This window comes from Amblyomma mixtum, chromosome 4, assembly GCF_055824585.1.
Source record: "Amblyomma mixtum isolate Tamu chromosome 4, ASM5582458v1, whole genome shotgun sequence".
In the NCBI taxonomy this organism is placed as follows: domain Eukaryota; kingdom Metazoa; phylum Arthropoda; class Arachnida; order Ixodida; family Ixodidae; genus Amblyomma; species Amblyomma mixtum.
The window spans coordinates 83,453,594-83,469,053 of record NC_143015.1 but is presented as its reverse complement, the minus strand read 5'-3'; the positions used below and the strand labels follow the sequence as shown (position 1 = coordinate 83,469,053).

Here is a 15,460-nt window from a genome sequence, read left to right as displayed (position 1 = left end):
CTTTTTTTTTTCTGCCACGTGTGTGCGTTCAAAAAACAAATTCTTTGCCCAGCAATGTTCTGAAGCGACTCTGACGCATGCGCTGACAGCTTTTTCGGTGAGAGCAAAGGATAAAAAAGCGCAATATAGGGCGAACACAGCACGTATGCAGCGTACAATCTAATGACATTAGCATGGCGCAAGGCGTTGAAAAAATGCTCAAGCCCATAGCGTTAGAGGTTCCGTTCGGCGGAAAACCAGGCGTCGGCATGACTGCAACATCCTAACTGGTTGAGGGTGTAGTGAAGTAAAAAAATAGTTTATCTGCAAACAAAATAAAACCTGCTCTATTGGAATGAAACAGCTATCCTTACTGTCGCGAGCCGGCCATGCTACGTCTACGCAATGGAGTAACGTTTATTCGCTGCTATAAATGGAAGCCTTCTACGATCACCTCATGCCGCACAGTGGGTGAATTACTTAGCGGAAACATTGCAATGCATTGAAAAGGACAATAAAGAAAATGCTTCTCCCACATCTTGGTACGTGTGTTTGACAAGAGCTGAATTTCCGCATTTTCGGCAATGTATTGATGATTGTTTGCTTGTCTTCAGTGAATGTAGAACAAACGGCGAAAAGGTTCCGTACTTGTTGCAAGTCCCTGCTGAAAAAAAGTACTATGATGCAATAACCTCATACAGGCTTCATCATAGAATATTGCAACAGTTGTTACACTGAAAAGAAACTGCAGCGGCTGAACGAGGGCACCAGAGAAACTGACCAACACTTCAGCGTCGTCTACTTCTACCCGCTGCCATCGCTTTCTACTTCTACTTCCAATCCTCGTGTCACTGCTCCCTCTTCTGGAGCATCGCCCCGATGCGGTGTTACAGGCAGACCGAATAGCGAAGAGAAAACGTGTTCAAGAGTTACACCACTAGGTTGACATCACGGAATATAACTACACACCGCCGGAAAGTCACTCAGGGGGTCGCTCGTAGTACGGCTTCATTCGCACCACATGCACAACGTCGCTGCGCTTGCCGTTGTGCGATGAACGAGCTGGCGAGGCTGGTGAAACTTCGTACGTTACGTCGCTGACGCGGCGGACAACAAGGTAAGGGCCGAAGTAGCGGCGCAGTAACTTTTCGGACAGCCCGCGGCGACGAACGGGCGTCCAAACCCACACATAGTCGCCTGGGTTGTAGGTGAAGTAGCGGCGTCCAAGGTTGTAGCGGTCAGCATCGATCTGCTGCTGACGGTGAATGCGATGTCTGGCCAGCTGCCGCGCTTCTTCCGCGCGCTGAACATAAGTGGCGACGTCGACATCAGGTTCACTCTCACTGTCAGGGGGGTCCACGGGTAGCATAGCATCCAGGGGGGTGGTAACCTGTCGACCGAAGACTAATTCGAACGGAGTGAACTGCGTCGTCTCTTGCTGCGCGGTATTATACGCGATAGTTGCGTATGGAAGAATTTCGTCCCGTGTCTTGTGCTCGATATCAATATGCATGGAAAGCATGTCGGTCAAGGTCCTGTTGAGGCGTTCCACCAAGCCATTTGTCTGCGGGTGGTAGGCCGTTGTACGTCTATGGCTGGTGTGCGTGAGCTTGAGCACAGCCTGAGTGAAGCGGGCCGTAAATGCAGCTCCACGGTCAGTAATGATAGCTGCAGGAGCGCCGTGACGCAGGACGATGTTGTGGACGAAGAAGTCGGCGACTTCAGCAGCAGTACCGTTTGCAAGTGACGTGGTCTCAGCGTAGCGGGTCAAATAATCTGTCGCGACCGCAATCCACCGTTTTCCTCTGGACGACTTCGGAAAAGGGCCGAGGAGGTCTATGCCAATTTGCTGAAAAGGGGTCTTTGGTGGTGCTATGGGCTGCAGAAAGCCGGCTGGCTTCAGAGGAGGAGAAAAATCTTTAACAAAGCGACGGTAATACGAGCAGAGGCCCAAAAAACGACGGAAGGCCTTCTTCTCGGTTGGGCGTGGGAAACTGGAGACGGCGGAAGTCTTGTCGGGGTCTGGAAGAACACCTTGTGCGCTGACAACATGTCCTAAGAAACGGAGCTCCTCGAAGGCGAAATGGCATTTCTCAGGCTTGATTGTTAGTTGTGCAGACTGGAGAGCTTGAAGGACAATGCGCAATCGCTGCAAGTGTTGTTCGAAGCTAGACGAAAAGATGACCACGTCGTCCAGGTACACAAGGCACGACTGCCACTTCAAACTAGCTAAAACAGTGTCCATCATGCGTTGAAACGTGGCCGGAGCGGAGCAAAGTCCAAATGGGAGCACCTTAAATTCGTACAGACCGTCGGGTGTCACGAAAGCCGTTTTTTCGCGGTCTCGCTCGTCCACCTCGATCTGCCAATATCCGCTTTTCAGATCCAAGGAAGAGAAGAACCTGGCGTCCCGGAGTCGGTCAAGCGCATCATCGATCCTCGGGAGTGGGCATACGTCCTTTGTGGTAACATTATTCAGTTTCCTGTAATCAACACAGAATCGCAACGTGTTGTCTTTCTTTTTCACCAGGACCACCGGCGACGCCCACGGACTTGTTGACGGTTTTATAACATCGTCTGCAAGCATTTCATCGACTTGCGTTCGAATAGCTTCACGCTCTTTGGGCGAAACGCGGTATGGACGCTGACAAACTGGGGGCGTGGCCGAATCGGTGACAATGCGATGCTTGGCTACCGGCGTACGTCCGACCTTGGAGCTCGCTGCGAAGCAATCTTTAAAATCAAGTAGCAGTGACGACAGGAGGTTTTTCTGATGAGGTGACAACTCCGGGTTGATTTTAACCTTCTCAAGGGCGTTACTTGGTGCGGCGTCGTCGTGAAGATTCACCTCTACGGGGCACAGAGTCGGCAACCTATCCACGTCGTCGAGGAAGGCGACAGCCGTTCCCTTGGCGAGGTGCTGAATTTCATTCGTGAAATTCGTCAGAAAAACTGTCGCACAGCCGTCATTCAGTTCGACAAGACCGCGCGCGATAGCCACACCCTTCTCGAGCAACAGCGAAGGGTGACTGTCCGCAATACCTTCGTAGTCGTGAAACGAGTCGTTCCTCACTAACACCAGCACACTGGATCGTGGTGGCAGCATTACGTCGTCTTCGACTATACGCAGAGCGTTGACTCCTGGGCCTTCTGTGTCACTGTGCGCCACGGCTTGCTTCGTCGAAAATGTGACTCGCGCCTCGTGTAGATCGATCACAGCACCGTTTGCCTGTAGAAAGTCGAGGCCCAGGATCAAATCTCTTGAACACTCGCGCAAGACGACGAATTCACCCACGTAGACGAAACCGCGGATGCCAACTCGGGCTGTGCACCTTCCGGCCGGGCTAATGAGTTGACCTCCAGCCGTGCGAATGCAAGGGCCCAACCATGGTGTCAAAACTTTGCTCAATTCCTGGGCGAGGATGTGGCTCATCACTGAATAGTCAGCACCAGTATCAAGTAAAGCGATGGTGTCAGTTCCGTCAATCGTCACACACAAATCAGAAGTAGCGCGTCGGATGCTGTCGCTACCCTGCCCCTGTGAGGAATCAGCGTATCGGTATATCGGCGGCGGAGGATCTTCAGTTTTCCCGACAGCAGCGGCCTTGCCTCCGGAGACCGCTGGAATTAGTTTTCCCGACGTGGACTGGGAGAACGCCGCTCAGGATAGCCGGCACCTCGGCGAGGGCTTGGGGAACGGTAACGCAGCGGAGATGACGACCTAGGATCGTAGCGACCGTATGTCCCAGGCCTCTGACGGCCCGACAGATGAGCTTCAATTTCGAATGAGCGTTCGCCATTCCGGGGGCAAGGGTCGTCAGGCGCGAAACCACGCAGACCCACTCGGCGGTACGGGCAGGCCCTGTAAAGATGTCGCCGCCTCACCACAGTGGAAGCAAAGGGGCCGCCGGTCCGGTGCACGCCACACATCACACTTCCGTGGCCGCTGGTAAGCTGGTCGAGCAGGCACACGAGAAAGACCAGACGGCTGCGCTGCGTGAGTCGCGGTATTCACGTCGTAGCCTGACGTTGGGGCCCGGCAGAGGACAGATGCATAGGTAGGCCTGACCTCAGTCTGTCTTGGGATCTCAGGCAGTTGTTGCTGCTGTGCTGCTAGGCGCACCTCGTCCCGGGCGCGTATTCGCCAACTGCAGCCTGTACAACCACAAGGCTTGAAACCACGGTGAATTGATCACGGTGACTGAAGATTCTCACAACGGCTTACCTAAAAGGGATAATAAATCCTCTTAAACGGCGTTATATGCCATTAAGCATCACGATTTGCGACCTAAAAGGGAAACATTGAAAAAAATGAAAATAAAAAAACAATAAAATTACAGTACAGAGAGCGGAGTCGAACGGCCGACCTTCCATACGCAACACGTGCCTCTAATCCACTGCGCCATAGCGGCGATGTCAAGCCGTCGTTCTGAATGAATATTTATAACCAGCCTTAATGTGGTTGCTACCTGCCGGTGGGCGGCGCTGTCATCGCTGGCTGTACCGGCTGCATTTGGCGAACACGCGTCCCGGGCAACTTCAGACAGCGATGTAACAGACGGCGCGCTGGGAGGCAGCTGGAGGGCTTGTAATTCCTCCCTGACGATCGACCTGATTAAGTCACGTAAAACGGCCGCATCACTCCCTAGCGGCATCGAAGAAACAGCGGGCCCAAGCGTGCATACATCCCGATTGTATTGCCGGGCTCGCTGCAGGAGCGTCGTCTCCATGGTAGTCGCTTCCGTGAAGAATTCGGCAACAGTACGCGGTGGACTGCGCACAAGACCGGCAAAAAGCTCCTGCTTGACCCCGCGCATGAGGTGGCGAAGCTTCGTCTCCTCCGCCATGGATGGGTCAGCACGCTTGAAGAGGCGCGTCATGTCCTCTACATACATGCGGACGCTTTCATTAGTACGCTGGTGACGGGAGCGAAGCGCAGCTTCAGCTTTCTCCCGGCGGTCTGCGTTGGGGAATGTAGCTAGGAGATTTTGACGAAATGTCTCCCAGGTGGACAGGTTGCTCTCGTGGTTCTCGTACCATGTCCTAGCGGAGTCCTCGAGCGCAAAATACACGTTATGGAGCTTGCGGTCGTCGCTCCAGCCGTTGTAGCGGGCGACCCGCTCGAAGGTGTCTAACCAGTCTTCTGCGTCTTCGTAAACGTCGCCGTGAAAAGATGGCGGTGTTCGCAGCGTGTGGTAGAGGATGGGCGCCGGGGACCTACTATCTGTGGCCATTTCCGTCGGGACCGTCGGTCGAGGCTGCGTCTTCCTCGTCGGGTTGGCAAGAGGCCCGAACTCAGGTGACTCACCGCGGAGGCGGCGGCTTGGGCGCTGATGGACCGGTGTGAGTTCCGTCTTTATGTCGTAGGCGTACGCAGGTCGGGAAGCGTACCCCGCACTGCTCCACCAGATGTGTAACAGTTGTTACACTGAAAAGAAACTGCAGCGGCTGAACGAGGGCACCAGAGAAACTGACCAACACTTCAGCGTCGTCTACTTCTACCCGCTGCCATTGCTTTCTACTTCTACTTCCAATCCTCGTGTCAATATCATACAATCTAAATGATATATCATACAATTTGTGTGATATTCTATGACATCTCAATGATGACTGTATGATTTTACAGAAATGTATGACATTTGTATGATAATTTTCTATGATATGAGTAAATTTCACAGGTTCTCTACCTTCCTTGCACCAGAGGTGCCCCGCCAGAGACGGTTTGTTCACTTGAAGACTTAAGCGTTCCTTCGCACCAGGGGTGCCCCGTCAGAGACGGTCTTGTGATCAGTTGAGATGCAGGGGTAAGGCGAATACTTGAAGTTTATGTACAGCTATTTACATTGCATATACAAGTTTAGGCACTCGAGACGGCAAAGAGATACACAACAACAAAAAGGTGGAACTGGCTAATACTACAGGAGGCCCCTACTCGGTGTAGGCGAAGATGCATAGCATCTCACCTTAGCCCAGAACCCCGCTTCTGGCTCTGGGGCCCGGTTTTAAAGCCCTAAAGGCCCGGCCCACCTTTGGTAGCTTCCAATCATGTTGCACTCTTAACATGATTGGCTAATGGAGAGCATGGCCAGCCCTCCAACTACCGTAGGGTAAATCACCCACTCCACCACAAAATAAAAATAAAAACAAACACAAATGCGCATTCGTGCCAGCACGTGCGCGAATCGGTACCGCGGGGCGGGGGACACCGGTATTTCCCGGCGCATTCGCGAGCGGCCGCGTTCCGAGAAAGGAGACGCTTCGCTTTGAGCGCCCGCAGCCGCGTTCCGATGACCCCGCGTACACTACCGATCCCTTACAATATGTATGATAAGTCTATGATAAGTGGTATGAGTTTATTGCATCGTACAACATTTTTCAACAGGGGTATTTTCACTAAACCAATAGGCCGCGCTCATTACGGAAGTTTCTTCAGGAGTTGAATATACTGCTGTTTTGGATCGCTACTGTATTTCAAGAGGGTTTTATTTTGTTAATCGATAGCAGCGCTAGGATTTATTCCTTGCAGGAAAACCAAACTGACTGGCATTTTGTTCAAATCGATGGAGTTGCTAATGTCGGTGTCTCCGCTGAACGGAACGAAACTGCTGTATCTTGTCTTCGTGTATACTTTGATCCACAATGATTTAGTGCGGCGCTAAACGCTACACGGCGGTGTGAATACCTAAGCTGAACATGCCATGTTAGTAGAAGTTTAGGTAATAGCTAAGTGCTCAAATACTACAAGTTCGCCAGTATGTAAGAACATCTGCAAACGAGGTTGCACGTATGCCTTTCTTTAAAATGTTTCGCTATTAGTGTTAGCCTTGGCTGGCATTCTTTCCACACAATGATAATTCCGCAATCTTTAGAAAAACAGTCAAACTTGTGGTCGTATGATGGCTGTCGATTCGTTCTGTACTAGAGAGTGTGGATTGTTTCTCAAACAAAACAGCAGCTTTATTTAGTGCCAACAATTAACACGTATTTAAAGATATACGGACTGCGGCGCGTCTGGGTATACGCGACTGCGCGACCGATGAAGCAGTAGCATACAGACAACGCAGTAAAAAAGCACAACAGTCAGAAAGGGCGAAAACAGCTGAAATTATTTCGCCGTTCAAAAGGAAGTGAAATACGCATTTGCATCCGGCTAAATGAATTCAGGGTATTTACCTAGTTGCGGCGCAGACAACACCGGCGAGGAAAAGCCCGGTAAGTCCAGGTACATGCACCATGTGGGTCTTTACGTAATGCGGCAGTATCTGAACACAGTAAGAAAAAGTGTAATGATGCATTTTAAAATTCGCTTTTGTTCTTATTATAACTCTAAAGATTGAAATGAAGAAGTCAAAGCCTTTTCAAGACGTTGCCGTCTAGTTTAATTATTGTCGCTGCATGTAAACGTTTTTTTGGCCACTAAAATATGCAGTATTCTTCGGAGGGAGTTGCTTTGGTAATTTTTTTTCCTTTCATGGGTACGTATTCTGGCCAACTGAGTGTAATTTCAACAATTTATTGCAAACTGTATTAGGTAAGAGTGATATCACTAGTAAGCTGTGAGTTATTGGAGTGATGTGGCATGCAGAAATGGTAATCATTACGGTGAAGATGGGTTCAACCGGTTACCTGGTGTTTTCGTACCAAAATAAACTTTTTGTGAGAGGTTTAAGCATGCTATATAATGAGCGGCTCTGGTGCCCCATGCCAAACAACTGCTGTTGACGAATACTGGAAGAGAAGAAATTTTCCGTGGTTGTTGTCGCGGGTTAATTGCGACCCTTTGACACCGGGCAGAAAAACGTGTTTAAGTATCAGTGCTACATTTGGAAGAGCGCGGTACATGAAAGAAGGCTTCATGTTCTTTTTACGCATGAGATTTCTAATCTTCATGTTTTATTCGGGCACACGAGTGACGGGCGTTGCTTGCGTAATTTCTGACTGCATGAGTACAATATCTTATGCGGTAATAATTCTGTATGCGACCTCGCAGTTTTCAGGGTCTTGATATCATGTTCTACCCGCTAAACTTACGAGGCACGCCGTTCCATAAAAATGTATAACATTTCTATGCCTCCTATTTGTACTTTCACTGCATAATAAGACAAGGAACGTACTTTGTTGTTTACCTCCTCCCCCCCCCCCCCACTTATGCAGTGCCGAAACCAGGGCCCTTAAATCACCGTATACGATGGGGATGGCGATGACGTAAGACGAAGGCTATAGAGTGCATAATGCGCGCGTAGGTGACGGAAAAAAAAGAGAGAACAGCAACAACCTCTATGAGCTGACCATTTTTGAGACAGCGTGAAGAGTGGAGCTTACTTGATCAATGCTCGTGATGGCTCCGGACAGCAGAGGGTCGCAGCCTCGAAACCATACAGTGAGTGCCACACCCATCCAGACAGGTAAGCAGTAAGTGAAAGAAGCAATGAATGAGCTGGTCACGGCAGTTCTGCACAAAAATATGAGCGCATTTATTCCCACTCAAAAATCTAATGTCATACATAACTTTTGGTTTAGATGGTAAGGAGCACATCTAGTTCGCTTTTTCATATGTATGCTGTCAACGTGGAATAAGGATTTATACCAATGCTGGCAATGCGCACCCAGTTAGAATCACAATATCGTGCCTCTGGAGTATAGCACCTCCCTTTCAATCAGGTGAATGTACGGGCTGATGTTCAATTCAATTCAATTCACCTTTATTTTCAACATTTCACAGTGTTGACGGTCTCCCAGTCAAAAAGCTGTAGCAACAGCTTGACGAGGCCTGCAAGCTGGCGGCAGGCAACACTGGAATTCTTGCGCTTATTTCTTTTTAGAGCGAAGTGCTCTACTCCTCCATGCTGAGCTTGAAGGTCATCTGGCTCTTAGATTTGGCCTCTAACAGGAGCTGCGCCGCATGTGCAAAATCGCGCGTTGCAGGTGCCTCGACGTCACCTTCACTTTAGTCGCCACAGCTGCGCTCTTGGCAGTCACGTCCGCTGCTACACTGGCTGCTGCTGAGCCGCTCCTCCTAGCCAGTTGTGGCATTTGATGTGTCACGTGATTCGCTCTTGCGCTTGGCAGTCACGTCCGCCGCTGCGCCGACCGCTGCTCTGGACGCTCGCTCTTGCACTTGTTGCACGTGATGCATCACGTGTGTAACCATGCTAAACATAGCTTTCGCTCTGTATATCCTGGCTCCGCTGAGTTGAGATACAGCCACTTTGTTGCGTTGTACACTTCGTAAGTGTAGGAACCCTTTTAAGTGGGCTGCTCGTAGGTACCGCTCTGCCGTCATGGATATGACGGCAGAGCGGTATCTACGAAAGGCTACGAAAGCAAAAAAATAGATCGACAGAACTTTCAAACATCAAAAAGAAGCTCAAAACAGTGTTATTAGATTCGAAAAAAACTTTCTTCAATACAACAGTGACTAATTTTCTCACAAGCTCACCACAAAAGTTCTGGCGATATTTTTCAGCGAAAAAGAACGCAATCACACAGGTAATGGATGGGGACGATGAGGTGACTGATAAAAACGATATTGCAAATCTGTTTAATGATTTCTTCCAGTCGGTCTTTAGTAGGGATGAAAATGACATTGAGAGTGATCATACAACAATTTACACGTTGCCATACTCAATGCACGAGATTCGCATCAATAGGGAGGGCATCTGTCAGCAGCTGCTGTCTCTGGACCCGAAGAAATCGAGCGGCCCCGAGGAAATACCGACGGAATTCCTTAAACGGTATGCTGAGTGGTTATCATATTATTTGCAAATTTTATTTGAAAAGTCATTGCGGGATCATTCATTACCTCGTGACTGGCGCAGCGCAATAGTAGTTCCGGTATTTAAAGGCGGTAATCGACTTCTTGTAAAAAACTACAGGCCAGTTTCACTCACTTCCGTATGTTGCAAGGTTTTTGAACACATAATAGCTAAACACATCCTTCATTTTTTGGAAATAATTGACCTATTGTGTCCATTTCAGCATGGTTTTCGGACCGGCCTTTCGACAGTGACGCAGTTAATTGAAACAGTGAACGACTTTTGCATGGCTATAGATGAACGTCAGCAGGTAGATGTGGTCTGTGTAGACTTCTCGAAGGCTTTCGATAAAGTTCCGCATCATAAGCTTCTTTTTAAACTACGCAGATTAGGAATCGCTGAAAATATAGTACTATGGATTCAGGCCTATCTAAGTAACCGCTGTCAAGTCGTCAAAATAGAAAGTGCAGTATCGAATAGGCGTGAAGTTCTGTCGGGGGTGCCACAGAGCTCCGTTTTAGGTCCGCTTTTGTTTTTATTGTATATAAATGATATTTCTGCTATCGTCGAATCGCCTGTCAGAATGAAACTTTTTGCCGATGATTGCTTAATTTACTCTCCTGTGGCTTCCCCGGCAGATCAGATGAACATAAATAGGTGTCTTCAGTCGTTAAACTCGTGGTGCCTGAAATGGGGTATGGAAATAAACTACCAAAAATCTAATTACATGCAAGTAACAAGGAAACAGAATGTTATGATGTTTCGATACAATATCGGTGAAAATTCCTTAGATCAAGTAAAGTGTTTCAAGTACCTGGGAGTGACATTAACGAATAATCTTGACTGGCGCACCCATATTGAAAATGTCTATTTAAAAGCCTACCAGAAGCTCTGTTTCCTGAGGAGGAAGTTGCCGAATGCGACTAGAGAAATTAAATTGATTGCGTACAAGACATTCGTGCGGCCAATCATAGAGTACGCAAGTGCAGTGTGGAGTCCTCATCGAAAGGGTTTAAAACGGAAACTGGAAAGATTGCAAAGGATGTCAGCACGTTTTATATGCTCTAAATACCGCCGCACTGATTCAGTCACAGCAATGCTAAAAGAGTGTCAGTTAGAATCACTAGAAGTAAGAAGAACAAAGCAGAAATTGAAACTTTTTTTTCTGATAATGAATGATAAAGTAAAAGTCAATAAACATCACTATGTTACACCTCCCCTGAAGCGTTGCCCTCGGAAAAATCACAGTAAGGTATTACAGCCTATTATTACACGTACTGATGTCTATCGCTACTCCTTTTTTCCCGATGCTGTAGAAATTTAGAATCAACTACCAAGTGACGTTGTGGACCAAACAGATGTAGACAAATTTGTGATAGGTGTGAACGCGTTCCTGGAAGATTGCTGTGCAAATCTGTAATTCTGTGCATTTGAGTGTTTCTTTTTTTAGCGAAGAGAATTGCACTTGTGTCTGTATATGTTTCCCTCCCTGTAATGACCCTCATGCAGAGGGTTAACAGTATGAATAAATAAATAAAAAAAATAAATATGGGCGCGTGGCTTTGGGCATGGGTAGCACACATAGAGGGGCCAACTTCTTTGTCTTCGGTGCCGCGTATCATCGGCGCATGCCGTGAGTGGAAGCGATGACGGTTGGCATGTTATGCCAAGGCAAGATAACCGCTGGTCCTTAAGGGTAACGGAGTGGATTCCGTGCATGAGAAGGCAAGCGTAGCAGGGGGCGGCAGGAAGTTAGTTGGACGGATGAGATTAAGAAATTTGCGTGAATACAGTGGCCACAACTTGCAAAAGACAGGGTTTAATTGGAGAGACATGGGAGAGGCCTTTGCCCTGCAGTAGGCGTAGTCAGGCTTATGATGATGATGATAACAGTGACTACAATGAACTGCAATCCCATGATGTATGTACGGCAGCGTTTTCTTGCCCAATGGAACAAAACAAACCTCCCTACCATTGTCTGAATACACTCTTTGATGCTTAGATCATAACCCTTCGTGTGCAAGGCCGCTCGTCTTAGGAAGCCAGAGTTCGGACATGATATTTCAGTTTAAAAATATATAGGCATCACCAATCACAATAGCGACAACTGAAAAGTTTTCCAGCACGGCATGTGCAACCTCAGGAGGGCGAGCCCTCATGAGCGCGTCCGTACCCTCACGTCAAGAGGGTTGTTGTCGTTGAGGTGAGGGAGGATTGTCGCAGAAAATTACGTGAGCGCGACGTTGAGGGTGGGCAGAGGTGTTTAGGACATAATGAAGGAGGTAAGGATGCATGATTTGAGGGCGAGCGTGGGCCTCAAAGTTGCGTTACATGGAATGCCCAAGCCCTTTTCTTCGTCTCGATTTCGGCTCAGATGTCATTAACTCGCGTGTAGTCCCTGACCCGCTCTGTCCTCTTCCTGTCCCTTAAAGTTACACCTATCATTTTCCTTTCGATTGCTAGTTCCGTGTCCCTAACTTAAGTTGAACTTAAGCAATATTTGCTTACGCAACTTAAGTTGCTTAAGCAATATTTTTTCGCGGCAGGCCTTTCAGAACTGACAATCATTTGTATATTATTTGTTTCATTCTATTTTCAGCTGTTAGTTCTCCCTCCTGTGCAGTCTTCTTTTTCGCTGTTGCTTGATGATGTTAAAGAATCCCAGGTGGTCGAAATTTCCGGAGCCCTTCACTACGGCGTCTCTCATAGCCTGAGTAGCTTTGGGACGTTAAACCCCATAAACCAAACTAAACCAAACCATTGCTTGAAGGAAGTCGGCGCGTGCAACATCTGTGAAGCCAGTCGAGGATGCGGCCGGCAAGCGAGCTCCGACCGGGCCTGAACCGCCTAGTGCGGTGATAACGTCCCCGAAGATGTGCGGCCCAAGCTCGCAGCATCTGTGACACCACATTGGCACCGGACGAACATCTCCATCCCGGCTACGCTGCTTGCGACCGGACCCTGCCACTCCGCGGACATGGCACCGCTTCCCGCACTCTCGAACTCTTTCCTCCGTGTAGCTCGGTCTTTGCGTCTTTTTTTGCAATTTTCTATTGCTTGGTTCAATCGCGTGACATTTTTTATGCTTATGCATCTGTTTTGAACCATTAGAAAACAATTACCAGTGTGTTAATCTTAGTAGAGCCTAAAATTTAATGCGAGAGCGTTATAGAGGTCTTGTCGCAGAAAATTCGGCGTCGCAGTCGACGTAGTCAGCGTCGTTGACCATGAGCGAAAAATTCATGAAAATCCCCAAATAAGCAAACTTGGAGGCATGTGGGCCACCTAGGTCACGTGACCTTGTGGCGTCATCACAACCTGCCCACCGGATTGTAAGCAAACTGTCCACCGTGGCTCGTGGCAGTTAAAGATTGGTCGCTCGGGAAGAGCAATGTAGGTCGCAGAAGACACACCGATGGCAGCCTTCCCAGGGCAGTGGCGCACTGGTTGACCACTGCGCCGGAGTGGTGTGAGGACTCCGAAGGATATATGAATGTAAAGTAGAGAATGACCAATTCTGCATATGTGGGAATTGCCCATTACGCTATGGCCCCATGCACTTCAGGTGGAGCTTAAGTGTCACCTCCAATTTTGGTCTGCTATATGTAACTGTAATTACTCTGGCACGTAGCCTTCAATACCCTGCTTTCTGGAAACCACCTTGTTGCTCTTAAGCTGGTGTAGGATAGTGTTTCGCTGAAACTTGATTCAAAGTAGAGTTTTTTGTTGTCCAGTGGGCCATGTACACCTCATGTCTTCTATCTGCGACTAATAAGGCATGACCCCTGTAGCCCGTCAGCTGTCCGAATGTCCTTTATCGTACACGAGGGGTGAAATAGTTTGCCGCTCCACCCTCTTCAAACTTATCGAGTGTGCAGCGGTGATTAGGTCGGCCCAATTAAGTAGGGAAGTGTCTATTACCAGAGAATTTCCTGGCTTAAATTATCCCCGAACTCTCCATCTATCGGCTACTGAGGGCTCCAGGAGAACTTTTCTGTGCTTTTCGGGGCCCCGATTATTCTCTCAGCACAGTCCATTTTAGCCCCTGCCGGAAGTACCGGCGTCATCCAGCTGTAAGCGGTGATCGGCTACAGTACGATCGTAGTCCCTATGCTACTTCTTACGGCCATTGTTGGTTAGGGAGAACTGCGAAGTGATAAGTAAAATGCGCGCGGCTCGATACAGCCGAAAGCAGATTCAGTGAACATAGTTTCTGCCTGGTGCTAACACTGAGTGTCATCTGCTCATAACCGTCTGTAATAAGGAAAACTAAATTGAATGTTAAAAGTGATGATTGCGGGGGCAAGGGAGGGCTAGGAAATCAAAGTGAGGGTGAGGGTAAAGGAGGGCCAATGATTTAATAGTGAGGATGAGGGTGGAAAAGCAAAAATGAATGCATTTGCCCAGCTCTTGTTGCATGTTCTCAACAATGGAAGTTGACGAAAAAAGTGTTAAAAAAAATCTGTCATAACAATAAGTAACTTGATTACCTTTGGGCTTCTTTGAGTGTTCGAGACGCCATGAGTCTCTGGACAACAATTTGATCGAAGCACACTCGATATAAATGTGCCGTGAAAGAACCTAGAAAAACTGTCCAGAGGTTCTCATCGTCCGTAAAGTCCAATCTGTAACTGTTCAGAGCTAACGTAAGCAATCTTATTAAAATTACACGCACTTGAAGATGTCAAATTTGTACGCATCTTTTTCTCCATTACGGGAAGTTTTCATTCGCGACAATGAAAGTTTAGAGTCGTCATATAGACCAGATTAAAAAACATGTCGTAGCGGAAACGTACTAGAAACAAAGCACTGTTGGCATATGCTCGCCGATACGAACTCTTTTCTTTATGTATTTGTTTATTATTTATTCTATTGATTAGGTTTTAAAACTCCAAAATTTGGGAGATGGCTGAGGACAATTGGCACTCTGAACAATAAAACACGACAACCGTGCTTTCCAAAATGACAAACGCAGTCTCTCAGGAAAAAGTATTTCTCATCGGTGTTTAAATTGCGGGGTAAAGGTTATCTGCTCGAAATCATCGACTTAACAATCTTCTTCACTAATATTGTGCTAAAGACGTAGCCCAAGCGATGTAAGACATGCTTAACAACCCTACGAACGAAGAAACATATTTCTAGTGCACTCACTCTGCGACGTAGTCCGCGACGTTCAGGTCGGTAATAGGCTGGATGGTTGAGCTTGGCTTTAAGGAATCAAACACGACTTTTGTAATCACCGCTATAGGTGCGCCCAGGATGATTATAAACTGCAGGCAGTCAGTCCAGACAACCCCTCGCAGTCCGCCCTCATGAGAATAAAAATAAAACAAAGATCACATATGCGCAGGTACTTTTCTTGTCTTGCAAGAAACATCGCAAAAGTTTCATAGTGTGGCATTTAGGCCCACGGCAGCCGGAAGAATAGATAACTCTAATATATAACATATGACTATGAGTTGCACTTTTCGGTTTGAACCGAAAAGCACGGGGTTTTAACCGACAAAGATCAGTATTTCTGGCATGCATGTCACAACTAACTAGCTATGCGGTGCTATAGTTACAGTAGGTAACAGAAGAAAATTAAAGTGCTGGAACCTGAAGCATGGTCATACAAAGGTACGTTAGGAACTCAGTACAATGGCTTGAGTTATGAGACATTGACACGCGAATTCCAGCACGCCGTTGCACGTAGGAAGGCTGGACAACTTGGCTAAGCGCTACTG

General features: G+C 47.9%; 1 protein-coding gene across 1 annotated transcript in view; it reads right to left on the bottom strand.

Annotated features, from left to right (window-relative positions):
- The window catches only part of LOC149347233 (sodium-coupled monocarboxylate transporter 1-like), a 30,217-nt gene that overhangs the window by 9,630 nt on the left and 5,127 nt on the right, over positions 1 to 15,460 (bottom strand). The window contains exons 5-8 of the mRNA XM_089541530.1: positions 14,886 to 15,043; positions 14,225 to 14,365; positions 8,302 to 8,431; positions 7,153 to 7,241 (exon numbers count right to left, since the gene is read on the bottom strand). Coding sequence (XP_089397656.1) covers positions 7,153 to 7,241; positions 8,302 to 8,431; positions 14,225 to 14,365; positions 14,886 to 15,043 — 518 coding nt within the window. The remainder of the gene's footprint in view (positions 1 to 7,152; positions 7,242 to 8,301; positions 8,432 to 14,224; positions 14,366 to 14,885; positions 15,044 to 15,460) is intronic.